Below are 27,053 nucleotides of genomic sequence, written 5' to 3'. Positions count from 1 at the left end.
CTTTCTGATTGGGCTATTCCAAAGTCACGTGACGTTTAGCTTAGTTTTTTTTTTTCCTCCTTTAACACCGGGTGTCGGTTCAGTAGTCCAGACAGAGCCGGAGCTATTACCGCACAGTGTTGTCGGCCGGGGAGCGGAGATGGTGAGTGGGCGGTGGGGGACGTAACTGCGGGGGAGCCGCCGTGATTGACGGCATGCGGCAGCCTCTTCCCTCCCCTTCATTCCTGGGAGACTCCCCGCTCGCTGCACAGGAAATGCCGCCTGAGGGCTGGAAACTCGACATCAGCTTTCCCTCCGACACTGGAGCATGGGCGGCTCCGGACACCGGCACCAGGGAAAGTTCTGTCTGCAGTGCGGTGCAGTACCGGGGGCAGGCGGCAGGGGGCGCTGCTGGCAATGCGCTCTGTGGACGTCACCCATCAGCTATAGGAGAAAGTGATCCTGGAGCTGTGTATTGTGATGACCCTCTGTAATTCCTCCGGGAAATGTGTAACCCACTCCTCCACCGCTTCTACTGTCACTACCCAAGCACAGCTCACTGTCACAGTGCAGGGACACAGGCTGTGGAGTGGAAATGCCAAGTTGTCAGTTTCTTCATAGATTTCCAGGAGGAATAACAGAGGAGTGACAGATCAAAAGTGCACATCATTGGCATTTTATGGGAAATGTACATGATTAATCCTGACCTGATGGGAGAGATGAGAAGCCCTGATTAACAGGAGGCAAGACTGAAGGGTTGTGTCCAATTTGATAAAAAAAAAAAAGTATGCACCAGCAGAATAGTGAGTGCAGCTCTGGAGTATAATACAGAATGTAGCTCAGGATCAGTAATGTATGTACACAGTGACTGCACCAGCAGAATAGTGAGTGCAGCTCTGGAGTATAATACAGAATGTAGCTCAGGATCAGTAATGTATGTACACAGTGACTGCACCAGCAGAATAGTGAGTGCAGCTCTGGAGTATAATACAGAATGTAGCTCAGGATCAGTACAGGATCAGTAATGTATGTACACAGTAACTGCAGCAGCAGAATAGTGACTGCAGCTCTGGAGTATAATACAGGAGGTAACTCAGGATCAGTACAGGATCAGTAATGTAATACATGTACACAGTGACAGCAGCAGAATAGTGAGTGCAGCTCTGGATTATAATACAGGAGATAACTCAGGATCAATGGAAATAGGAAAGAGGCGCTTTCCTGGTGCAGATCAGCACGGTAGGGATGGGTTGTTGGTAGTTAATGGATAGGCCCATCTAGGCCGGTTGTGCACATACAGGCACAGCACTGATGAAGGCATAAACGTGACTGCAGCACAAGCCAATCCCAATCCAGGGATATAGAGTTTTTCCTCTGTAACTCAGAATCTGTATAGGATTTGTAGTGTATGTACACAGTGACTGCACCAGCAGAATAGTGAGTGCAGCTCTGGAGTATAATACAGGAGGTAACTCAGGATCAGTAATGTAATGTATGTACACAGTGACTGCACCAGCAGAATAGTGAGTGCAGCTCTGGAGTACAATGTAGGAGGTGACTCGATCTGTACAGAATGAATACTGCAATGTATTTATACTTAACAGATTTACCATGCAAGGAAACCTCATTGCTGATGTCGGTGATTGACTGCAGCGGTCAAATGAATGATTTACATTATTGCTTCAGTATCAGTGGTCTGAATGGCCACTCTTCTGGTTTACACTGTGCATTCACTATAGACAATGTATAGAAATACCTCTTGAATTCTAACAATCTGTAGAATTGTGGGGTTATAAACCGTCTGGATTCCCTGTGGGTGATTTACGGGGGATGTTCCTTTTCTGTTTTGTAGAGTGAGTCCCTGGTTGTGTGTGAAGTGGACGAGCAACTTGTGGAGAAGCTGAAGAAGTTTCGATTCCGCAAGGAGACCAGCAACGCTGCGATTATCAGTGAGTAACGAGCCAGCGCCAACTATGGGATGTCCTGTAAATGGCTGCCAGCTCGGGGGGGTTGTACTTGCAGGGGGGTCTCGGATGTGATCTCTGCCCTTTCCCGACTTTCAAACCTAGTTGTGCCGGATTAGAAAACCATGGCAGCTTCTATGATAAATGGCGCTGCACATGCCGATGTACAAGAAAGCAGCCAGTTGTTGTGCCTGGAATGGGGAATGCTTACCAACTGGTGGTGTGCGCTCCGATTTAGTGGCGGCGGTGATGGCGTGCGCTCCGACTAGTGGCGGCGGTGATGGCGTGCGCTCCGACTAGTGGCGGCGGTGATGGCGTGCGCTCCGACTAGTGGCGGCGGCAGTGATGGCGTGCGCTCCGGCTAGTGGCGGCGGTGATGGCGAGCGCTCCGGCTAGTGGCGGCGGTGATGGCGTGCGCTCTGACTAGTGGCGGCGGTGATGGCGTGCGCTCCGACTAGTGGCGGCGGTGATGGCGTGCGCTCCGACTAGTGGCGGCGGTGATGGCGTGCGCTCTGACTAGTGGCGGCGGTGATGGCGTGCGCTCCGACTAGTGGCGGCGGTGATGGCGTGCGCTCCGACTAGTGGCGGCGGTGATGGCGTGCGCTCCGACTAGTGGCGGCGGTGATGGCGTGCGCTCCGACTAGTGGCGGCGGTGATGGCGTGCGCTCCGACTAGTGGCGGCGGTGATGGCGTGCGCTCCGACTAGTGGCGGCGGTGATGGCGTGCGCTCCGACTAGTGGCGGCGGTGATGGCGTGCGCTCCGACTAGTGGCGGCGGTGATGGCGAGCGCTCCGGCTAGTGGCGGCGGTGATGGCGAGCGCTCCGTCTAGTGGCGGCAGTGATGGCGTGCGCTCCGTCTAGTGGCGGCGGTGATGGCGAGCGCTCCGACTAGTGGCGGCGGTGATGGCGAGCGCTCCGGCTAGTGGCGGCGGTGATGGCGTGCGCTCCGGCTAGTGGCGGCGGTGATGGCGTGCGCTCCGGCTAGTGGCGGCGGTGATGGCGTGCGCTCCGGCTAGTGGCGGCGGTGATGGCGTGCGCTCCGGCTAGTGGCGGCGGTGATGGCGTGCGCTCCGTCTAGTGGCGGCGGTGATGGCGTGCGCTCCGTCTAGTGGCGGCGGTGATGGCGAGCGCTCCGGCTAGTGGCGGCGGTGATGGCGTGCGCTCCGGCTAGTGGCGGCGGTGATGGCGTGCGCTCCGGCTAGTGGCGGCGGTGATGGCGTGCGCTCCGGCTAGTGGCGGTGGTGATGGCGTGCGCTCCGGTTAGTGGCGGTGGTGATGGCGTGCGCTCCGTCTAGTGGCGGCGGTGATGGCGAGCGCTCCGGCTAGTGGCGGCGGTGGCAATGGGGCTGGTACCTGCCAATAGCCTCTTTTATTTAGGGCTCAGGAAATAAAGTTGTCAGTTTCTTAAAGGTGTTGTCTCGGCTGTTTGCTGTGGGTCCCATACCTCCTCTGACTGCCATGTTTCCTGATAGGATATACAGACGTCTATGTGAGATTGTCCCTTTAATTTTGTGGTGTAATAAACTACCCCCCCCCCCCCGCCCCCACTTCCCAAATAATAAAAAATAAAATAATAACACTCCAAATCCCGGAGATGACACACTGAATGCTCTAGCCTCTCAGCGCCTCCACTCCACAGCTGTGCGGCCCCTGATTTTTGGGTGGCGTGCGGCTGCCATGGTGATGATCCGGGGGGCTCCGCTGTGCGCTCCAGGAGAGCAGATAATTGAATAGTTGGCGCTGCTGTTAATCCTCATCTCATTTACATGTATGGAATATGTCGCTGGTTATGATACTGCTGCCAGCACTAATGGCCCCGTGATTACCGTCACTAGGGGCGGCAGCATCTACTGGACACGTAATTAGAGGGTTATTACACACAGGTCTGTGGGTGGAAGCCATCGATGCAACATCTGATATCGCTCACCTTTTTGCTTTAATGCATTCTGGATGAATAGAATTACAGAACTCCAGTGAATGCTGACACTGACGGTGTGCGGTAGGAGAGAGGGAAAAAAAGGGATTAGTATGTTTGGCGGTATACAAGAGATTATTCCCATCTTATGATGTTATAACCTGGTACTCGCACTATAAAGAAGGCTCCGAAACAGTTAGGGTTCGCCGCGGCTCCTTCCCAGTGTTTCGCTGTGTAGGGAATGTTCCTGCCGGCATCTGCAGTTCCTGTCTGATTAGCCGGCCTGGCGCAGCGTCCTACCAGAGCAGTGCCGACGCTGCAGGCCTACCAGTCAGGAGAGGCTCCGCCGCCAGGCAGGAGGAGGTTCACGAGGCTCCGCCGCCAGGCAGGAGGAGGTTCACGAGGCTCCGCCACCAGGCAGGAGGAGGTTCACGAGGCTCTGCCGCCAGGCTGGAGGGGGTCCACGGGGCTCTGCCGCCAGGCTGGAGGGGGTCCACGGGGCTCTGCCGCCAGGCTGGAGGGGGTCCACGGGGCTCTGCCGCCAGGCTGGAGGGGGTCCACGGGGCTCCCATCCGGTGGCCACAGACTACTGCTGCGGGCGCTGGCTCCTGTCCATTGATTTTCTCATCTCTATTCATGTTATTTTTCCTCTTCTTTAGTGAAAATAGACAAGGAAAGACGTCTGGTCGTCCTGGAGGAAGAACACGAGGTGAGTACGACGCCCCTTTTGTTCCGGATGTTAAAGGAATATATGGATTTTGGACTCATCCGGTGACCACAAAATCCATGGGCCGAACTAATCATTAAAAAGCCAAGTTGGTTTCCAGTGTTGCAAAACTTCAGCTCCCAGATTTGCCACAGCTGAAAGGCCATGTGTTGGGAAAGTGCCCTGGCAGTATACAAGATGGGTATCGCGGCACTGATGGATTATAAGACCTGTATGGGCAGAGCGATTGTCTGCAGCTGGTGCTGCGCGTTCACTGCTCCCAGGGGATATGCAAATCCCACTGCGATTACATCCTCCTCACCTGCCAGGAGGCCCCAGGCTCGTCCCGCTCTGCAATTATGGCTCCCACAGCTCCTGCCCTGGTAATTGCTGCTTTTTCTCTCTCTTGAGCAGGGTATTTCTCCAGATGAACTCAAGGATGAACTTCCAGAGAGGCAGCCCAGATATCCTTTCACATATGGCGGTACATTCTGCACCACTGCCTTAAAGTGCACCCGTGCTATCACAGAAACCCGGCCAAATAGCAACAGATTAACTCAACCTTTGGTGCAAATGGCAAACTAATTTCCAAGAACTGTGCTCTGTAACGTGCCATCTACTATTCTTGAATAGGCTGTTCTTCTTCAGAATTCTACCAGCCCCATAGGTGTTGGAGCTTCCTTGCTCTCCAGTACCTATTGCAGCATGAAAAAGGTTATCCTGGCTCAGTTGGAGTTGCTTCGGTAGGAACAAGTACCAATGATGTTATGATGCATACCTGCTGAGGCGTGTGCGTGGTCTTTAACCCAATGAACAGGACGTATGCGTGACAACTACCTAGTGCGTCTCGGCAGGTGTGCTGATGGTCAGATCATCGGCACTGCTCGCTGTCCCGGATGATATCAGGAGACTAGTTTCCACCATCCGCTCTGCCTTTTAGAATTGTTTTACTGCATCTACCGGCAGAGCTGAAGCGTGAATCCCCGGGGTCTTCATGCAGAATCTGCAGCGGGTTTCCCACCTGCCATATATAATACTGGTGTATTCTGGGGGGTTTCTACCCCTTTAGCCACAAGACCCAGGTGTGAGTGCCATCTTTGCAACCTTTATGAGGTATGCTCATATATAATACAGGAGGTAACTCCAGATCAGTAATGTATATACACAGGGACTGCACCAGCAGAATAGTGAGTGCAGCTCTGGAGAATAATACAGGAGGTAACTCAGGATCAGTAATGTATGTACACAGTGACTGCACCTGCAGAATAGTGAGTGCAGCTCTGGAGAATAATACAGGATAAGTAATGTATGTACACAGTGACTGCACCAGCAGAATAGTGAGTGCAGCTCTGGAGAATAATACAGGAGGTAACTCAGGATCAGTAATGTAATGTATGTACACAGTGACTGCACCAGCAGAATAGTGAGTGCAGCTCTGGAGAATAATACAGGAGGTAACTCAGGATCAGTAATGTAATGTATGTACACAGTGTCTGCACCAGCAGAATAGTGAGTGCAGCTCCGGAGTACAATGTAGCACAGGGATGTCTGAGCCTTCTCAAGCTGCCGGGTGCTGCTGCCTCCATTGTGCCCCGGCTTGCCAGCCTCCGATACTGTCGCATACATGTCATATTGAGACAGCGAGAACCTGCGAACTGCCAGATATTGCTTTCTGTGGGGAATGAAAAGGGTAACTGAGTCGTCCGGAGACCAGACTGTAATGTTGCACATCAGTCCTCTCCTGTTTGTATGTTTTCTGTGCCGGGCTGCCATTTTCCTTAATGTCCTGTTACATTCATAGTGTACAGCTACAAGTACCAGCACGAGGACGGGAGAGTGTCGTATCCATTGTGTTTCATCTTCTCCAGCCCGGTCGGTGAGTTCTTCAGAGTTCTGCCAGCACTATAGGTGTTGGAACTTCCTTACTCTCTAGTATCTATTGCAGTGTTAAAAAGGTTATCTGGTCCCATTAGGAGCTGCTTTGGTAGGGGCAAGTGCCAGTAGTGATGTTATGACCCATACCTGCTGAGGCGTGTGCATGGTCTTTTATTCCAATGAACAGGATGTATGCACGACAGCTACCTAGTGCATCTCTGCAGATGTGAGGGTGGTCACGTCATCGGCACTGCTCGCTGCCCCGGATGATATCAGGAGATACCTGAAGTGTCAGAAAGCTGTGCTGGACTCACATAGGTGACCTCTAGAAATAATCTGCAGACTGGTAAATGTAAAGCGCAGTCGTGCCCTTCCTTCCTACGGGCAAAGCGGCATCCACAGGTTCTTATGTGGGATTGTCTGGGCATCACATCCCAAGTAACCATCCCAGCTCTGATTACTGGAGTTTGGTGCACAAATAGATCTGGAAATATTAGTACAAAATCTCCCGGACCTGCCAGCCATCAGACGTGCATGCGACGACTCTTGATTTTTCCCGCTCGATCCTCAATCTGAGGTGTCGGACATCCTCTCCTCTCTTTGTACGCTCGGCTGAGCTGAGCATCCATATATAATGAGGGGACAGGACAAATAGGAGCTCTGGAGGGTTTATGACCAAACTGCCTTAAAGGGATTATCCACCACTGGACAACCAAGGATCTTTGGTGATGTCATACCCAGTAACTCAGAAGGGGCAGGTCCTCAGCCAACATAGCTGATACCAGGAAGCAACATTTCTCTGTTGGCTGAGGCCCCCCCCCCCCTTCTGGTCACATGGGTATGACATCAGCACAGCTTCTTCTAGCCACTTATTTATGCAAATTCTATTATAGAATTGTTTTACTAACAGGGGGAGGAAGGACAGGCAGGGGGGGCAGGAATCACTCTGAATACCCTCCCCAGCTATCAGATAATCAGCAGCTGCTGTCATTCAAAAAGCTGCTCATTTTTACAAACTTTACTTGCTTGTGTTTCAAAACCTATACATCCAAGCTGACAACTGAAGGTATGTATAGAATCAGCCTGATAGTGCCAGTATAGCACTGGCTTTAGGTTATATAGGAAAATCCTGGTGATTGGTGCACTTTAATACCCCATATGCGTTGAATACGCTCCATCCGCCCCTCCCGCAGCTGAATCGTTCCTGCAATGTTGATGCGGACTCTCCCGCCCAGTGGTCCTGAAACAAAATTGGCTACAGTAGTCTCATCGCAATGTATCACACGACCACTAATTGGCTGCAGTGGTCACGTGACCTCCAGGAGAATAGGCGCTAACATTGCAGGAATGGCGCCACTGCAGGAGGAGGGTTTAGAGTGATGTTATTTTATATAGGGCACAAAAGTGATGAAGGGTCAATACCTCTAATGATTAGGTCGCTGTGGGCGGGCGCTCTTGTCTGTGGGCGGGCGCTCTTGTCTGTGGGCTCAGTTGGATATTATGAAGTCGGTTGAATCCTCCGCTGAGGGAAAGGCCAGTGGCCTCCCCTCCGGACTCTCCGCTGACCACAGCTGTCCGCTAATGAAATGTGCGTTTTTATTATTTCTCCACTTCACCATCTTTATGTCACAAGCATTTTTCCCACTTTTTCAGGATGCAAACCAGAACAGCAGATGATGTACGCTGGGAGCAAAAATAAACTTGTCCAGAAAGCTGAACTCACAAAGGTTATTGTTTATAAATTATTATTATATAATGTTATCACCATGGAGACTCATACCTCTGCACATGAGCTGTATACACCAAACGGTATTTTATTTTTCTCCAGTTGAACAGTATTTACAACATTGCTTTTTTTTTTTTTTTTTCCCCGTTCACTGGAGGTATAAAATCCGGTTGCAAATGTCTCCACACCCTAAGGCTACATGCGCACGCTGCTTCTTTTTCGTGTTCACAAACTGCAGCCAACACTGCACCTTGTCAGAGAGAGCCTGGAAATGTCACAAAAAACGTAGGTGCTTTTTTGGTGCGTTTTTGCTGCTTTTTGGTGCGTTTTTGGCTGCAGTTTTGTCAACAATTGTTTCATGTATTATTCAGTTCAAACAAGCCCATAAAGCTTGTTGAATTGAAAAAAAAAAAATAGAAATAAATAAATAATTAAAAAAAACGGCGTGCGGTCCCCCCCAATTTTAATGCCAGCCAGATAAAACCAAACGGCTGAAGGCTGGTATTCTCAGGATGGGGAGCTCCACATTATGGGGAGCCCCCCAGCCTAACAATATCAGCCAACAGCCGCCCAGAATTGCCGCATACATTATATGCGACAGTTCTGGGATAGTACCCGGCTCTTCCCGATTTGCCCTGGTGCGTTGGCAAATCAGGGTAATAAGGAGTTATTGGCAGCCCATAGCTGCCAATAAGTCCTAGATTAATCATGTCAGGCGTCTATGAGACACCTTCCATGATTAATCTGTAAGTTACAGTAAATAAACACCCACCTGAAAAAATCCTTTATTAGAAATAAAAAACACTAACAAACTCCCTCGTTCTCCCATTTTAATAAGCCCCAAAAAGCCCTCCATGTCCGGCGTACTCCAGGATGGTCCAGCGTCGCTTCCAGCTCTGCTGCATGGAGGTGACCGGCGCTGCAGAAGACACCGCCGCTCCTGTCACCTCCACGCAGCAAATGAAGACAGCCGCGCGATCAGCTGAGCTGTCACTGAGGTTACCCGCGGCCACCGCTGAATCCAGTGACAGCGGGTAACCTCAGTGACAGCTCAGCTGATCGCGCTACTGCGTGGAGCTGACAGGAGCGTGGAGGACGGGACTATCAGCGGTGGCAGCGAGAGGGGTCCATCTCCCCTGTGCGTGCACGCTGGGGACAGCGGTACTTCGGGGAACACGTGGAGGGCGGGACTATCAGCGGCGGCAGCGAGAGGGGGATGGACATTGGCAGCTGAAAACATTGATTTTTTCCCTCTCGCTGCCGCCGCTGATAGTCCTGTCCTCCACATCATCTCCCCTGTGCGTGCACGCTGGGGACACCGGTACTTCGGGGAACACATGGAGGACGGGACGGGACCACTTGCCTGTTACCTCACTTCCTGACAAATCACCTGCGTTTTTGGTACCAAAAACGCAGGTAAAATGCACCACTTTTGATAGCATGCATTCTTCCTGCGTTTTTGATGTTTTCAATGGGTGACAAATGTTGACAAAAACGCAGGAAGAATGAACATGCTGCATTTTTTTTGTCACAAACTTTTGACAAAAAAAAACGCTGACAAACTGCAATGTGCGCATGACAAATCTGACTTCTCATAGACTTTGCTGGGAAGTCAAATGTCAGAAAGTTCTGCTGACAAAACTGCAGCCAAAAAAGCAGGAAAAAAAAGCAGCGTGCGCATGTAGCCTAAGAGCTACAGTTCTGTTTCTTTATATTATAACCGTGGAGGAAATCTAAATGCACAAACGCCTAAAGGTTTTATTTATTCCTTTTTAAAGGTGTTCGAGATCAGAAACACGGAGGACCTGACCGAGGAATGGCTGCTGGAGAAGCTGGGATTTTTTTACTAATCTGTATTTTTCTATGTAAATGGAGCCTGGATGACATTCCCTCTGTACTCCGCATATCTCGCGTCCGCCCACTCTCTGTGTCTGTGCTGCAAAGATGTGCAGGGTTTTTCTTTCTTAATATAAATCTAATAATATCGTGCAACACTAATCGGGTTAACTCTTTCACTGCCGGGAGCCGTGTGCAGTGGGAGACACTGGAATATCTGAATCTGACCACACTGGACGACCAGCGTTTCATTATTCTGGATTTGATTAACCAGATCTACCTGTTACGAGGACTTCTTATAACCATTTCTACCCCGCTTGGCTTATCTAACTCCCCGGCACGCATGGTCTATACATCCACTACAGCCACATAATACGCTTTTGCCTTCAGTAACGAAAAGTGATCCGGTTTTACAGTGTTCTTTCTGTATTGGTTCAGTTGGGTTTGGCAGGATCTCTGCTTGCTGTCATGGTTGTATTTAGGTGCACAGCTTGATAACTGGACTGTAATGAGCCGTGTACCTGTATCCAGGTGCCATCGTGACTCCTAGGGTATTTTCAAATTGCAAAACGTTGGACGCAGTTGGCGTTTTTGCAACTTGCTTTCCACATTTGCCGTAATATAGGGGGCACAATGTAACACACACACACACACACACACACACACACACATATGCGCACATATATATATATACACACACACACACACACACACACATATGTGTGTATGTATATATATATGTGTGTGTGTGTGTGTGTGTGTGTGTGTGTGTGTGTAATATATATATATATATATATCACAGACACACAGACACACCCCTTTCACATGCATTCCTCAGCAGCATAGAGCGATCTGCATCGTGACCAAAGTCTCTGTCTATTCCCGGCCAGAGATCTTAGACACCATCGTGAATGGATGCAGATAGTATATCGGTAAATTTATATTTATTAAAGAGCTCCATTAAGCCCCTCCGTACCTGCGAAGACCCCCAGAATTTACATTTCCAATCTTAGAGTCCTAAATCTATCCACTACATAAGCGATAACGTCTAGATTGGTTGGGGGTCACCACTAATTGCCAGATTTGGGGGCCTACGTTCCTCAATGATATGGAGCGGTGGTCGCACACACTTGGTGGTGTCTCGATTGGACCCTTAGAGACTGAATGGAGCAGAACATATGTGACCATTCTTTAGTGGACGGGTGATTCATTATTCAAATACTCCTTTGATAAGGCAGGCTTGCCATTCAGGACTTTGGTAAAGCTGGGTGACAGTCCTGGAGCTGTAATAGTAGCTGTGCTGCTTCCCGCCCGTAGCATTTCTACCTATGGAGAGACAGGCGCCACTTCTCTCCATGCAATCTGACAGATTATCAGCAGATCCCACAGATTATTCTCAGTGGATCCTGCATACTTGTGGTCAGTGTCTTTTGGATACTTCATTCTCAGGTGGTCCAAGCTGGGCAAGACCGGACCCTCCAATATAGATACATGACTCAAGGGGCTTGCATGATGAGGCTAAAGCTGCCCTTACATATTGGCACGGTCAGAATGCCCCCCCCCCCTCCCTGCCCTCTCGGAGGGCTCCACACATGCCCGTCATGTCTCCAGTACTTGCAAACATTCCAGAAAGTCCGGGGTGACACATTCCAGAAGGGGCACCTTCATGAGTGCTGCCGGGGTACATATATTTTTAGCCCATGACATCATGCCGCCTTGTTGGGTCATGCCGGTCGTATTCCTTGCATTTTGCGTTAGTTTTAGTCCCCTACATTCCTGCAGTACGCCTGTGAGTCTGTGCTGGATACGCTTCTGAGCCGCCGTGCATGCGCTCCTGTTCGCCGGTATATCGCGCGCACTTTATATATGGCTTTCTATTAACGCTGTGTCGCATTTTTTGGTTCCCGGGTATTCTGGGACAATGTTTACAACTTGTGCTTATTCCGGATAGTCACAAATCTCTATGAATTGCTAATTTGCTCATATGTACGTAGATATTGCTCTCTTTTTGATTTAGGAGGAGCATTGTCTCCTGTTTTTAATAAATGCATGCATCGCCTATCAAAAAAAATAACTAAGTGGATGCATCTTTTGCTAAAACGGTTATTCCTCCAGGAGATTTATGGATACATTTTCAGCTTTGCATTGGGGCTCCCCTTGTTAAAGGGGTTGTCCACTACTTTTACATTGGTGGCCTATCCTTAGGATGGGTCATCAATGTCTGATATTTTGGGGTCTGACACCCTGGACCCTGCTGATCTGCTGTTTTTGGTCCTGGCGGCAGCAGCCGGAAATGCTCAGTTCCAGAGTTGCTCCATCTTCCGATAGCGGCCAAGGCCGGGCACTGCACATTCGCCACTTATTCTAATCAATAGGAGGTGGATGTGCAGTACCCGGCCATGGCCGCTATCAGAAGACCGAGCAGCTCCGGAACTGAGCATTTCTGGCTGCCGGGACCGAGAACAGCTGATCTGCAGGGGGTGCCGGGTGTCAGACCCCGGCCGATCAGACATTGATAACCTATCGTAAGGATGGGCCATCAAGGTAAAAGTAGTGGACAACCCCTTTTTAAGGGAGAGGAGTGTGAGTTTTCCCTAACTTGACACTATCCAATCATTGATGACCATGGCGGACCCACGCCCTGTTTACAAGGGAAATCCACTGCTCAAGTGGGTCATGTATTTCCAGGAATATTTAGAGAGGAACAGCACAAAGCAGAGCTCTGAGAAGGGAAGATTTCAGATTATTTTATGAATTATCTAGAGCAAATGGGTAATCTCTGATCAGAAGGGTTAACCCATGAAACGTCTATGATCACTAAGAGGTCTGACAATTGGGGAACACCTCCCCCCCCCCCCCCCCACCAATCCTGAAGAGCAAAAAATAAAGGGGGTTGCTGCATCTCCAGTGTGAATGGAGCAGTAGTGTTCTTGCGTGACCACTTCCACAAGGAGTGGTGTCAAGTATTACGACTCCACTTGCGAGCAGGCGGAAGACCCCCCCCCCCCCCCCCCGTTCTCGTAATGAGGTCAGATTTGCACCAGTCACGTACTTACCATGTGGATGGCGGGTTAACCTCTTAATACAAGACTAATTTGCTCCTCCGGGTTCATTATTTAGGCCCCCACCTCTGTTCACACTACAATAACGTCAGTCACTAAATCTTCTGTCCCCAGAGATCAGTAACAACTGCTGGGGCTCGGTATTGTTGGGGCCCATATCCATGGACGTCCCTGCCCCATCCTCACCGGGTATTGAGACCAGCCTTCCTCGCTGGCGGCTGGTACGTGCCAGTCTCCTGTGTATCTGAAGCACATCAGATGCCGCTCTACTTCTTCCTCCTGGATTATGATGCATTTTACCGTGTGACTCTGTTTTTTGCCTTTTTGTATACGATGAGACTCATTGCTGTTTACTATGAATTCTCCACTGCTGCCTGTTGACTGTTCTAGACGCCTCCGCCTCTGTGTGTTACCGGTGCCAGCGTCCTCTGCGTTCATTCTCATGGTTAAATAAACACATTTTGAAAATGGCGACTTGTGAGTGTCTTAATTTGCCGAAAAAGGTTCATGCTCAATGACGGTGAAGACCCAGGACTTCAAGCTCGTGTGTGTGTGCGTGTGCGTGCGTGTGTGCGTGCGTGTGTGTGTGCCACAATTTCAGGACATTATATGACTCGTAATGCTGCATTTGTTACCAGTTTTCCCTTCTGCTCTCATGAGTGACAGTCCTGTGGTTTCTGGCAACAGATGGTCACAGCGTTTGGCTGTATGAAATACTCCCTGACTTTCCATTCTTCCTGCTGTTTGTATTCACTATACTAGGCAGCTTTCCTGCTGGGTTTTCATTTCTTCCCCTTTACGACCCAGCAGAGCTCTCCTTCTTCTGTCCAGCTGCTGATTATCAGTATTCCCCTTGTGCTTAAAGGGAACCTGTCACCACTTTTTTTGCGTATAAGCTGTGGCCACCAGCACCAGGCTCTTATATACATCACTCTAACAATCTGTATATAAGAGCCCAGGCCGCTGTGAGAACATAAAAAAAAACACTTTATAATACTTACCCAACGATCGCGTGGTTGGCCATATGGGCGTCTCAGTTCTCCGGCGCCGCCTCTTTCTGAAGTCTGTGTGCATGAAGCGTCTACGTCATACACACTCGCAGGTCCTGCGCAGGCGCACTACAATACTTTTGATCTGCCCTGCTCAGGACCTGAATGCCGGCGAGTGTGTATGACTTCGAACCCATCATGCACCGCGGCTAGAGAAAGAGAACAAAGATGGGCAAAAGAGGCGGCGCCGACACCGGAGAACGGAGACTCCCATATGGCAAACTGCGCGACCGTTAGGTAAGTATTATAAAATGTTTTTTATGTTCTCACAGCGGCCTGGGCTCTTAAATACAGTATTCTGACATGCTGTATATAAGAGCCCAGTGGTGGTGGCCGCAGCTTATAGGCCAAAAAAGTGGTGACAGGTTCCCTTTAAATACTCCCTTTTCACTGGTGCTGGTGATATTATTCAGTTCATTCTAGTTCTAGTTGCAAGCAGGTGGCTTGCACTCATCTGTAGTATCAATGCCGAACTTTTGCCGGAGTCATCTAATAAGTAGCTCATGCATTCTCTTTCCTTCCCCCCCCCCCCCCCGTGTCTTTTTACCTTGTATCTTCTATAGTTGTTTAGTGGGGTTGACGAAGAGCACATCTCATTCATCCGTTCCCTATTTAGGGTCCAGCACTAGGAATACCTAGGGTCAGGTATCCGGCTCGACGCATAGGTGCGGAACCTATCTAAGGTGATGAGGGACCCCCAGGGACCAGCGGTCGGTTTAGTCAGGGAGTCACCATCTCCCCCTTCACTAGACACAGTTTCCTTTCCCTTTCGCCATTTGCTTGGTACTTCCCTGCACTTAGTGTGACATCTGCAGGCTCTCAATTTTCACCCAAAAATGTATAAAATGTCAACTTTTTTATTACAACTTCATAAAACAAATGGTCCAGGACAAGACACCTTATGCATTTCAGACTCCTGTCCTTATTCATGGGTGTAGTATATCTGACACCTTGGACGATGAATACCCATCCAATGTCCCGGAACGGACGATGTGCTGATACAAAACCTCGTCCCCTTTATTAAGTATATACATCAAAAGATAAACTTGACACAGAGATAAGTAAATATGAAACAGCATTTAAAGAAATGCATCAAATCATTCCGATCAAACCTATGGGAAACTGCATTTAAGGTGGAGAATGCAAAACGTCTCTCTCGTGAACGCAGCTTTTGGCCAATCTTCTCCCCCCTACAAAAACTGTTACCCCCGTACAGAGGTAATATTACCTTGGTTAACCTCTATAAAAAAAAAAATATTTAGATAGTCCAGAGGACGAGGGGCTACTTGGTGTGTACCTCTTGGATGAAGCAGAGATGTCTTCAGCTATTCTTCATATTTTTTTTTTTTTTTTTTTTTTTTTTTTTTCCAAGATTCTGTGTTTGAAGATCTTAGGAGATTAGTTTGGAGATCTACGGAGGAGACAGATTATGGACGGCTTTGTAGGTCAGTGTTAATAGTATGAACTGGATACGGTGGGGATCTGAAAGCCAATGAAGGGATTTGCAGAGGGAAGAAGTGGAGGGAGGTGGATTCATCAGGCAGAAGAGGTCAGGACTGATTAAAGAAGTGCAACATTTGTAAGCAGGGACTCCACAGAGCAAGATATTGCAGTAGTCCAGGCAGGAGATGATGAGGGCGGCATTAGCATTTTAGTAGATTCCAAGTTGAAGAAAGGATGGATTCTGGAAATATTTTTGAGTTGGAGGTGGGGAGAGCTTGGATGTGCGGTTTGATGGACAAGGCAGAGCTGAGGGTTACTCCAAGGCAGTGGACTTTCGGTAAAGGGGAGAGCATGATGGATGATAGACTGGATAGGGGAGATGGAGGAAACATGAGGAGTTCAGTTTTACTACACGGAGCTTTAGGAATCGAGAAGAGGAGGAGGATATGGACGATAAGACACTCCGAGATTCTGGACAGCACGGCGGTGACGTCTGGGCCAGAGAGGTAAATCTGGAAGCCATGGGACTTTGAGTTGTCCTAGGCCAAAGGTGTATATGGAGAAGAGTAAGAGTTCCAGGACAGAGCCTTGAGGAACACCAACAGAAAGCGGTCAGGATGAGGAGGTAGTGTGGAAGTGGGAGACGCTAAAAGTGCAGGTAAAGGTATGAGGAGACCCAGGTGAGGGTAGGATCTGTGATACCGAGGGAGGAGACGATCTGTAGTAGTAGTGAGTGGTCAACAGTGTTGAAGGCAGAGGACAGGTCCAGGAGGAGGAGAATCGCGAATTGTCTGTTAGCTTTGGCCAGTGTTGGGAGTAATTTTGGGCAGAGCAGTTTCCGTGGAACGGTGGGGACGGGAGCCGGACTGTAGGTTGTCGAAGAGTGACATAGATGAGAAGTGGGAGGAGAGTTCAGCATGGACGTGCTGATCGGGAGCTTAGAACGAACGGGAGCAGTGATATGGGGCGATACCTGGACATACAGGTCATAGGTATGTATTTTAACTAAATATTTGCTGAGCAATCTACTTTAATGTACAAATGGATATATAATATTTTGGAGAACCCCATCAGTGATACCATTTTAAAAATAGTACCCCTCAAATTATTCTCAAACTGCTGTCAGGAAATTTAACCCTTCAGATGCTACACCGTAATTAAAGCAAAGTGGAACTTAAAAAACATAAATTAAAATATTCCTTTAGCAGCAAATTTTCCATTTTTCACAAATTGAAAAATTGTATAAGAAATTGTGGTGCCCATTTTCTCCTATTAGTCCTTGTGTGAATTTAAAGGGAACCAGTCAGGTGCAATATGCACCTAGCACCAGGGGCTGTTCTGGGTATATACTGCTAATCCCTGCCTAACCGTCCCTGTATACACTAGCATAGATAAAGAGATGTTTAGAAAAAGTATTTCTAAAGATCTTTTATCTTATGCTAATGAGCGCAGGGACTAGTCCCAAGGGCGTTATATCCCATGACTAGTCCATCCTCTTAGCATGTCCACAGGGGTGTACTAAAATGCTATTCAATGCAGTGTTACCAGCGGTGACGTGCGTACCTGTGTTCGCTCTTCTGAATGTCCGGCACTTCTAGTCATGCGCACTAGACCTCTCTGAAGCTGGGACGCGTACTCCCGGCTTCATACTGCACATGACCGGAAGTGCCGGACATTCAGAAGTGCAGTCACAGGTACGCACGTCAGCGCTGGTGATGCTGAATTGAATAGAATTTTAGTACACCCCTGTGGGCATGCTAAGAGGATGGACTAGTCAGGGACTATAACGCCCTTGAGACTAGTCCCCAAGCTCATTAGCATAAAATAAAAGATCTTTAGAAATATTTTTTCAAGAGGTCTCTTTATCTATGTTAGTGTATATAGGGACGGTTAGGCAGGGACTAGTAATATACACCCAGAACGGCCCGTGGTCTGGGGACATATTCACTTTAAACTGGGAAGATAAAGTAACATTTTAGAAGAAAAACTTTTCCATTTTTTTATTACCATGGCCCAATCTTATATAATTCTAGAAGGTAAAAAATACCACAGCCCTAGATGAATTCCTTATGTTGGCTTTAGGGAGGTGTTACACGGGACGATATATCGTGCGATTGTACCCGCCCCCATCGTTTGTGCGTCACGGGCAATTTGTTGCCTGTGTCGCACAAAGTCGTTAACCCCCGTCACACGCACTTACCTCCCTAACGACGTCGCTGTGGGCGGCAAACATCCTCTTCATGAAGGGGGAGGGACGTTCGGTGTCACAGCGGCCAGCCAATAGAAGCGGAGGGGCGGAGATGAGCGGGACGTAACATCTCGCGCACCTCGTTCCTCCGCATTGCCGGCGGCCGCAGGTAAGCTGCAGTTCATCGTTCCCGGGGTGTCACACGTAGCGATGTGTGCTGCCACGGGAACGATGAACAACCGGCGCGCAGAAGGAGTAACAACTTTATGAAAATGAGCGACGTGTCAACGAGCGACGATAAGGTGAGTATTTTTGCTCGTTAACAGTCGCTCGTAGCTGTCACACGCTACGATATGTTAAATGATGCCGGATGTGCGTCACAGAATCCATGACCCCGACGACATATCGCCCGATATATCGTAGCGTGTGACGCCGCCCTTAGTCTCCCAAATAGGGTTACTTGGTGCAGGGCTCTGCAAATGCAATATAATGTCAAAATTTGCAGTACTGTATGACCACACTGCACAGGTTGGAAGGGGCGCAGCGCTATTTGGCTTTTGTAATGCAGATTTTGTTGGAACAGATTGTGGGTGTCAGCAGCAGAGTCCCCAAGGGGCCAGAGTGGCAAACAAAAAAAAAAGCACAAGTGGCCCCATTTTGGAAACTCCACTGCTTAAAGATTTCAGAATTCATTGACTGGTATAGTGAGTAGTACGAACACACAGCTACGTTACATAATTGTATAACACTAGGTCATGGAAAATGGCAATTCTACTTACCAATAACTCTATTTACTTTAGCCACCATGACAGCAATGACATGAGATTGTCTCTCCGTCCTATTAGGACCAGGACAAAACCAGAGGGGTTAAAAGCCCCTCTCCTTCCCCCACTTTGCAACAGTTTTCTAAATAAATTAGACACACTGGAGGACTATTAAAGTAAGGAAATAATTAATGTCTCCAGAAGTGCTAAAATATCACAGGGTGTGGAATTCCACTTCTCAAACAAAGACCTGCTGAGGAGTGACTACGCTGGGTGGATGCTGGGAGTGTCTGTACTTACTATGCAGTCTGATATTTATTACTAATTAAGAAATATGAAATGTCTATATTTACTGAGAATACAGTGGAACCTTGGATTATGAGTAACTTGTTTTGACAGCATTTTGCAAGACAAGCAAAGCTTTCTAAAAATGTGTAACTTGGTTTAAAAGCAATGATTTGCAATAAGAGCAAATACTCTCCGCCCACACTTCCGGGTCTGTTTTTGCACCGCGCTCTAACCCGCTCTGTAGGTAACTTTCTGTACTGTATACTGTACACAGTATACCATTGTACAGTATATACTATATAGCATATCTATCAATTTGCATTTGTGGATATAGTATTGTACTCTTACTGATAACTAGTACAGCATATTGCTTGTACTGTACCTCCCACACACCAACAATTCTATTATAAGCCAACGTGCAGTTTAATTTGTTTCATATGCTTTTACTGTACAGCATTTTGTATTAGTGTATGGTAATAATTTTATATGAATACAGCACATTATATTGTATTACTGTAATAAGTTTGTATAAATACAGTAAATATTTTTGAGTTGTGGAACGCATTGTCTGCATTTCAATTATTTCCTATGGGAAAATTTGCTTTGATATAAGAGTAACTTGGTTTAAGAGCAAACTCCCGGAACCAATTATGCTCCTAATCCAAGGTTCCACTGTATATAATCAAGGGCCCTGTTAGGCCGGTTTCACACATCCGGCTTTTTGCCGTTTTGCCGGATGCGGCGCTCTCCCGTACAGTTAATACAGTACAATGACAGCGCTGTAACTTCCGGGTCACATGCGCCGGTCACATGACAGCATGTGACCGGCGCTTGTTGCGCTGTCATTGTACTGTATTAACTGTACGGGAGAGCGCCGCATCCGGCAAAATGGCAAAAAGCCGGATGTGTGAAACCGGCCTTAGTTGGAGTCCTCTGGAAATCACATGTCTGTGTTCTTCAGTTGATCACAGCGGCGCTGATGGATAGAATCCTGGAAACTTCTGAGTAGAGAAAAACTATTCTAACATTTTTGGCGGCACTGCTGAGATACCAGAGCTCATTCCAAGATCTGAAAAACATGTTTTCGGAGGAGGAGAGACAACCCCCCCCCCCCCCCCCCGCACTATCTCATTTAGATTTGGGAGGTCAGTACAGTATTTCTTAAAGAACTTTCAGGATTCGATGCTATACATGCTCATTTTATTTTATTTATGCATCTTTAGTTGTGTGATGGAGATAAGTTGAACTTAAAGGGAACCCGTCAGGTCCCTTATGCCCTCCAAGCCAGCAGTATTCACATTTACACGTCAAAATTACTTTCCTAACTAGCCCTTTATAACATCATTATCTAAAATCAAACTTTTTATTACCTCAGTTTTGCGGACGCTAATTAGGTCTTTGACTAGTCGATCGGGCATTAGTTCCCAGGCTAGTCTGTCCTATTTTCATGTTATCACGGCCCTGTGGGTGTGATAACATGATTTAAAGTGACCGGCGTCATTGTAGCTCCTGGAAATCTTGCGCATGCGCGCGGTTTATCTTTTCAGTGTCAGTGCGCCTCTGTAACCGGGTGTATACGTGACGTCCCAGCTTCAGGGAGGTGCACGTCACATGATCAGAAGTGCAGAAGCTGGTTTTCCGATCATGCGCCGTGGGCCTCTCTGAAATCAGGACACCCGGCTTCGGAGGCACATTGCACATGATCGGAAGTTAATAAATAAAAAAAAGAGGATAAATAACTTATATGACAAAAAAGGTATCAATATTTCATGATAATGAAATCCATTTATTGATTAGCAATTTTCTACCCACTAATATTTTAAAGTGTATGTGTATATTTCATTTTGTGGAGTGTGCATGTGGGGAATTCTGCTGTAGTAGGGGCTGCAGTGTGTCGTGTAGGTTACCGCAGTGGTTTACATTAGTGGCGAGAATGGAAATTCATTATACTGGAATTAGGAGAGATATATATATCTCAGTAGTATATCTCCTATTATAGTATATCTCCTATTTATTCATTGATATAGCGCTGTTAAATCCACAGCGCTTTACATACATTGGCAACACTGTCCCCATTGGGGCTCACAATCTAAATTCCCTATCAGTAAGTTTTTGGAATGTGGGAGGAAACCGGAGAACCCGGAGGAAACCCACGCAAACACAGGGAGAACATACAAACTCCTTGCAGATGATGTCCTTGGTGGGACTAGAACCCAGGACTCCAGTGCTGCAAGACTGCAGTGCTAACCACTGAGCCACCATACAGTGCTAATCACTGAGCCACTGTGCCGCCCATATATAGAAAATTGTGTCTGGCTATTTATGGCTGGACTGCGAGAACCTTTTATTATGTGTCCTAATAGGCTGTGAATAAGCTGCTTTGAACTGTGGGAGGGAAGAGCGTTGGGGAATGCCCAGCTACTCAGTATCTTCCGAGTTCAGCGTCCGTACGAGGCGTGGGCAAAAAAAAAGAAAAAGTTCAGTCCCCTCGCCATTTTTCCATTCTAATCTCATCATTCCCTGTCAGTCCACTAAAATCTACTTTGCAGGGATAAACTCTAAGTGTAGCGCTGCACCCCTGCACTCTTCGCTCTCCCCTCCTGCAGGGACGCACTGTCACTCACCAACGCGACTGGCTCCCTTTATGCTGCCCGGCGTCCCTGCGCTCCTCCACGTGGGTGCCTCCTCCTTCCCCCTCCTGAAGCCTGTGTGCGCATCACAGGACCTCTGGGAACGCTCCTAGGGAGTGCGCGCATGCCCCTTCCCCTCTCTTAAAGGGCCAGTGCTCTACTCCTAGGAAAAGCCTCTCGGCCTATCACTAAGAGGCACTGGGTATTTTAGGCACACTCCCATTAGGGGAGGTGCCTGCTAAACACAAAGTTTAATCAGTTGGGTTCTGTCTAGGTAGTTGTCAGGTCACCCTGTCTGTCCCATCCCGTCCCTGCCTGTACTTGGTCCTAGCCCGTTCTGCTTATTGGCACCTGGTTCCAGTCCATCCTGCCTTGTTGGTACTAGTGACTCTGCCTGTCCATCCTGACCTGTTGGTGCTAGAGACGCTGCCTGCTCGTCCCGGCTGTGCCATCTGCCTTGCTAGTGACTCTGCCTGTCCGTCCTGCCAATACTAGAGACTCTGCCTGCCGTCCTGCCGGTGCTGTCTGCCTTAAGCCACCCTGGTGGTCCCCATCTGCACTTGAGACTCTGTCCTGTGTGCTCCTGTGTCCGCCCCTGTCCCAGGGGTCAGCTGCTACAGTCCCGATTCTCTACTTCACGTAAAAGTAGGCCTGGGGCTCCCCTGTAGTTCAGTGGGTTCACTTTTGCTTGCCGCAGTAACATCCTTGGTAGTGAGCATTACGCTAGGTCCATGCAATAAAGCGAGAGCTCCAAAGCTATGAGTGGACTAACATGCTCCATGGCAATGAATGGGTGAGAAGACCCAGGAGATCCCCACTGCTAACATAGAGCCATATAAAAGCTAGACGGCAGTTTGCCAAAATTTACATGAGTAACCAAAATCTTTCTCCTATAGCGTCTTGTGGACAGATGAGACCAAGAGCTTTTTGGTAAGATACATCATTCTACTGTTCACCGAAAACGGAATGAGGTCTACAAAGAAAAAAGCACAAGACCTACAGTCAGATATAGTGGAGGTCAGAGATGTTTGGGGTTATTGTGTTGCCTCTGGCACTGGATGCCTTGACTGTGGGCAAGACATCAAGAAATCTGAAGATTACCAAAGAATTTTGGGTGGCAATGTAGAGCCCAGTCTAGAAAGCTGAGTGTGCGCCCTAGGTCATGGGTGTTCCAGCAAGACAATGACCCCAAATATCAGGAAGCCCCTAGAAAGGGATGGAAACAAAGTGCTGGAGAGTTCTGAAGTGTCAGCAATGAGTCCGGATCTAAACCCCAGTGACACCTGTGGAGAGATCTGAAAATTGATGTTGGGAGAAGAGAAGAGAAGACGTCTTCAGATGTGAGAGACCTGGAGACGTTTATAAAGAAGAGTCCGAGATTCCAGATGAGAGGAGGAAGAAGCTTGTGGACGAGTATAGGAGGCGACTGATTGCAGGTATTTATTCCAAATATTAAGTTGCGGGGACAACAATTTTGTCCGGCCCATATTTGGAATTTTGAGTGAAATTATGTCCGATTTGCCATCTTTTCTGTTTGTTTTTGTGTTGTTTCAATACACACAAAGAAAATAAACAGGAGATCCGCAGCTAGCCTGAACTCAGAAACATAGATGTGTGAATACGACCTTAGGGAAAACACATAGAAAAAGATGCCATCCACATAACAAACAGCATATGGAAAGAATGCCGGGTACACAGAAGAATGATGCAAAAAAGTTTCAGATTTTTCTATTGACTCACAGTTTACATTTGACCACAGCGTTTCTGTCCCAAAAAAAAAAAGAGAAAACATTTCGGGAAAAATGCAACATTTGGCTTCCTGTGTTGATTTTTTTTAATAAACCTTTTGAACAATCAGTAACTTCTTTTGGAAATATGCAACAAGGTTTGTGTGTGTTATTTTTCTACACTTTTTGACTCTAAAAGCCCCGTCACACGCTACGATATATCTAACGATATTTCGTTGGGGTCACGGAATTTGTCACGCTCATCCGGCATCGTTAGAGATGTCGTACCGTGTGACAGCTACGAGCGACTGTTAACGAGCAGAAATACTCACCTTATCGTTGCTCGTTGACACGTCTTTCATTTTCATAATGTCGTTCCTCCTTCTGTGCGCCGGTTGTTCGTCGTTCCCGAGGCAGCACACATCGCTCCGTGTGACACCCCGGGAACGACGAACACAGCTTACCTGCGTCCCACTGGCAATGCGGAAGGAAGGAGGTGGGCGGGATGTTACGTCCCGCTCATCTCCGCCCCTCCGCTTCTATTGGGCGGCCGCTGTGTGACGTCGCTGTGACGCTGAACGTCCCTCCCCCTTCAGGAAGAGGATGTTCGCCGCCCACAGCGAGGTCGTTCGGGAGCTAAGTACGTGTGACGGGGGGTTAACGATTTTGTGCGCCACGGGGAATGAATTGCCCGTGACGCACAAACGACAGGGGGCGGGTGCAATCGCACGATATATCGTAGCCTTAAGACGCATGAAAAATCCAGGTAAATGTTTACAAGCCAAATGAAAAAAGCCACAAATAATTGCATGTGAACAATGCCTTATAGAGAGGTACCCAAAAAACATTTTCTTTACCGGTATCTGCAGAAGTCATGGCCTCCTCTGCTGCAGTCTCTATCCTTATGAGCCCACCAGGACGCGATATTGCCCTGAATTCTGTTTGCGCTTCCATATGTTATACTGTATTAATATTTTTTCTAGAAATGGAAGGTGTCTTGCATTTCGGACTCAATCTATCAGCTAATATGGAGATCAATGTCCAACGGAAAACTGAAATCAAGAGTAGAGTTGAGCGGACTGCTAATAATCCGGGTCCGGCGGATCAGCGGCGGTTTGATAAAGAAGTCCAGATCCGATCCGGACCTATATATGTCAATGGAGAGCGGGGGAGCGGGAGAGAGGGAGAGAGAGAAAAAAAAAAAAGCTGAATCCGGATCGTGCACCCAGAATCCCGCGTCCGGGTCGGACTCGGATCTGCCGCTCAAACCGCGCGGCTCCGGATTTTGCCGGTCCGGGTCTGCTCAACACTAATCAAGAGGCATGATGAGCACAGACGGATTTTAATGGCCTCCTCTCAATGCTTTTTCTCTTTTCTCATTTTGCGGATCTCCTGCAAATTACACTTGGTCTGAGGGGCATCACGTCCTCCATTGACTAAGACGTTCTGATTCTCGCTAATCAGGAGCACCCCACCACCACCACCCTTATAAAATAAAAATGAGGTATGATATAACAATTCCAGGAGGTACCTGCCATGGACGGACCTTTGTGCTGCCTCCCCGGTCTACATGGAGAAGCTGTAGTAGGAGAGAAAAGGCGCAATAGGGTCTTACCCGATTTACAGGGCAGAGGGAAATAGGGTTAAAACACACTCACCTGGCTGGGTTGTGCCAGTCACAACCCCTTAGAGAACGTGGATGAGTGCTTTAGTGGTTCAGCAGCGGCCCCGTGTCTGAGCAAAGGATATCAAAGTGTAGACTGGAGGAAAAACGGGTTTAAAAACCGCGCTAGGAAACCACGAGCAAGGATGTAAATGAATATTTTTCTTTTATTTAGATAATTCCAACGCGTTTCGGAGACCCATCTGTCTCCTTCCTCAGGGAAAAAGAATCCTGGATTCTTTTTCCCTGAGGAAGGAGACAGATGGGTCTCCGAAACGCGTTGGAATTATCTAAATAAAAGAAAAATATTCATTTACATCCTTGCTCGTGGTTTCCTAGCGCGGTTTTTAAACCCGTTTTTCCTCCAGTCTACACTTTGATATCCCCGGTCTACATGTGAGGCTGTATCATCTCCAGCAGGTGACGACATAGACCTGATTATCTCACGCCCTAAAAACATAGAACAATTCATTCATTAATAGAATTGCACACAAGTCATCCATTGCCAATAAATCAACAAAACAGCTCAACTCAACGTGTCAAGATCCTTTGGAAACCCATGTATTGGCGCTAAAAATCGCAAACTTAAAGGGGTCGTCCAATGAGCAAAGTGCATTTGAATTAATAGGAATTAAATTAGGTTGCACAGTTGGATGTTACAAAAAAAAGGTTCCTGTGCTGAGATAATTGTTAGATTCACTAGATAAGGTCCTGGTCTCAAAGCCCAAGGTCCTGGTGGGCGCAGTGGTACCAGTGCAGCAGAGGCACATAGGAAACAGCTGAGGTCCTGGTGGGCGCAGTGGCACCAGTGCAGCAGAGGCACATAGGAAACAGCTGAGGTCCTGGTGGGCACAGTGGCAACACTGCAGCAGGCAGCTGAGGTCCTGGAGATAACGTGTACAGTTAGGTCCAGAAATATTTGGACAGTGACACAATTTTCGCGAGTTGGGCTCTGCATGCCACCACATTGGATTTGAAATGAAACCTCTACAACAGAATTCAAGTGCAGATTGTAACGTTTAATTTGAAGGTTTGAACAAAAATATCTGATAGAAATTGTAGGAATTGTCACATTTCTTTACAAACACTCCACATTTTAGGAGGTCAAAAGTAATTGGACAAATAAACCAAACCCAAACAAAATATTTTTATTTTCAATATTTTGTTGCGAATCCTTTGGAGGCAATCACTGCCTTAAGTCTGGAACCCATGGACATCACCAAACGCTGGGTTTCCTCCTTCTTAATGCTTTGCCAGGCCTTTGCAGCCGCAGCCTTCAGGTCTTGCTTGTTTGTGGGTCTTTCCGTCTTAAGTCTGGATTTGAGCAAGTGAAATGCATGCTCAATTGGGTTAAGATCTGGTGATTGACTTGGCCATTGCAGAATGTTCCACTTTTTTGCACTCATGAACTCCTGGGTAGCTTTGGCTGTATGCTTGGGGTCATTGTCCATCTGTACTATGAAGCGCCGACCGATCAACTTTGCGGCATTTGGCTGAATCTGGGCTGAAAGTATATCCCGGTACACTTCAGAATTCATCCGGCTACTCTTGTCTGCTGTTATGTCATCAATAAACACAAGTGACCCAGTGCCATTGAAAGCCATGCATGCCCATGCCATCACGTTGCCTCCACCATGTTTTACAGAGGATGTGGTGTGCCTTGGATCATGTGCCGTTCCCTTTCTTCTCCAAACTTTTTTCTTCCCATCATTCTGGTACAGGTTGATCTTGGTCTCATCTGTCCATAGAATACTTTTCCAGAACTGAGCTGGCTTCATGAGGTGTTTTTCAGCAAATTTAACTCTGGCCAGTCTATTTTTGGAATTGATGAATGGTTTGCATCTAGATGTGAACCCTTTGTATTTACTTTCATGGAGTCTTCTCTTTACTGGTGACTTAGAGACAGATACACCTACTTCACTGAGTGTTCTGGACTTCAGTTGATGTTGTGAACGGGTTCTTCTTCACCAAAGAAAGTATGCGACGATCATCCACCACTGATGTCATCCGTGGACGCCCAGGCCTTTTTGAGTTCCCAAGCTCACCAGTCAATTCCTTTTTTCTCAGAATGTACCCGACTGTTGATTTTGCTACTCCAAGCATGTCTGCTATCTCTCTGATGGATTTTTTCTTTTTTTTTCAGCCTCAGGATGTTCTGCTTCACCTCAATTGAGAGTTCCTTAGACCGCATGTTGTCTGGTCACAGCAACAGCTTCCAAATGCAAAACCACACACCTG

At 47.9% G+C, this 27,053-nt stretch overlaps 1 protein-coding gene across 1 annotated transcript; it reads left to right on the top strand.

Annotated features, from left to right (window-relative positions):
- Nucleotides 1–33: 33 nt before the first annotated feature.
- Nucleotides 34–12,333, top strand: GMFB (glia maturation factor beta). Its single transcript, XM_075330907.1, has 7 exons — nucleotides 34–142; nucleotides 1,832–1,928; nucleotides 4,518–4,567; nucleotides 4,979–5,030; nucleotides 6,360–6,440; nucleotides 8,093–8,166; nucleotides 9,944–12,333. The coding sequence occupies exons 1-7, from the start codon at nucleotides 140–142 to the stop codon at nucleotides 10,013–10,015; spliced, it is 429 nt and encodes a 142-aa protein (XP_075187022.1). The 5' UTR covers nucleotides 34–139; the 3' UTR covers nucleotides 10,016–12,333.
- Nucleotides 12,334–27,053: the final 14,720 nt, after the last annotated feature.

This window comes from Anomaloglossus baeobatrachus, chromosome 12, assembly GCF_048569485.1.
Source record: "Anomaloglossus baeobatrachus isolate aAnoBae1 chromosome 12, aAnoBae1.hap1, whole genome shotgun sequence".
In the NCBI taxonomy this organism is placed as follows: domain Eukaryota; kingdom Metazoa; phylum Chordata; class Amphibia; order Anura; family Aromobatidae; genus Anomaloglossus; species Anomaloglossus baeobatrachus.
This window is presented reverse-complemented; position numbering and strand designations above follow the sequence as displayed.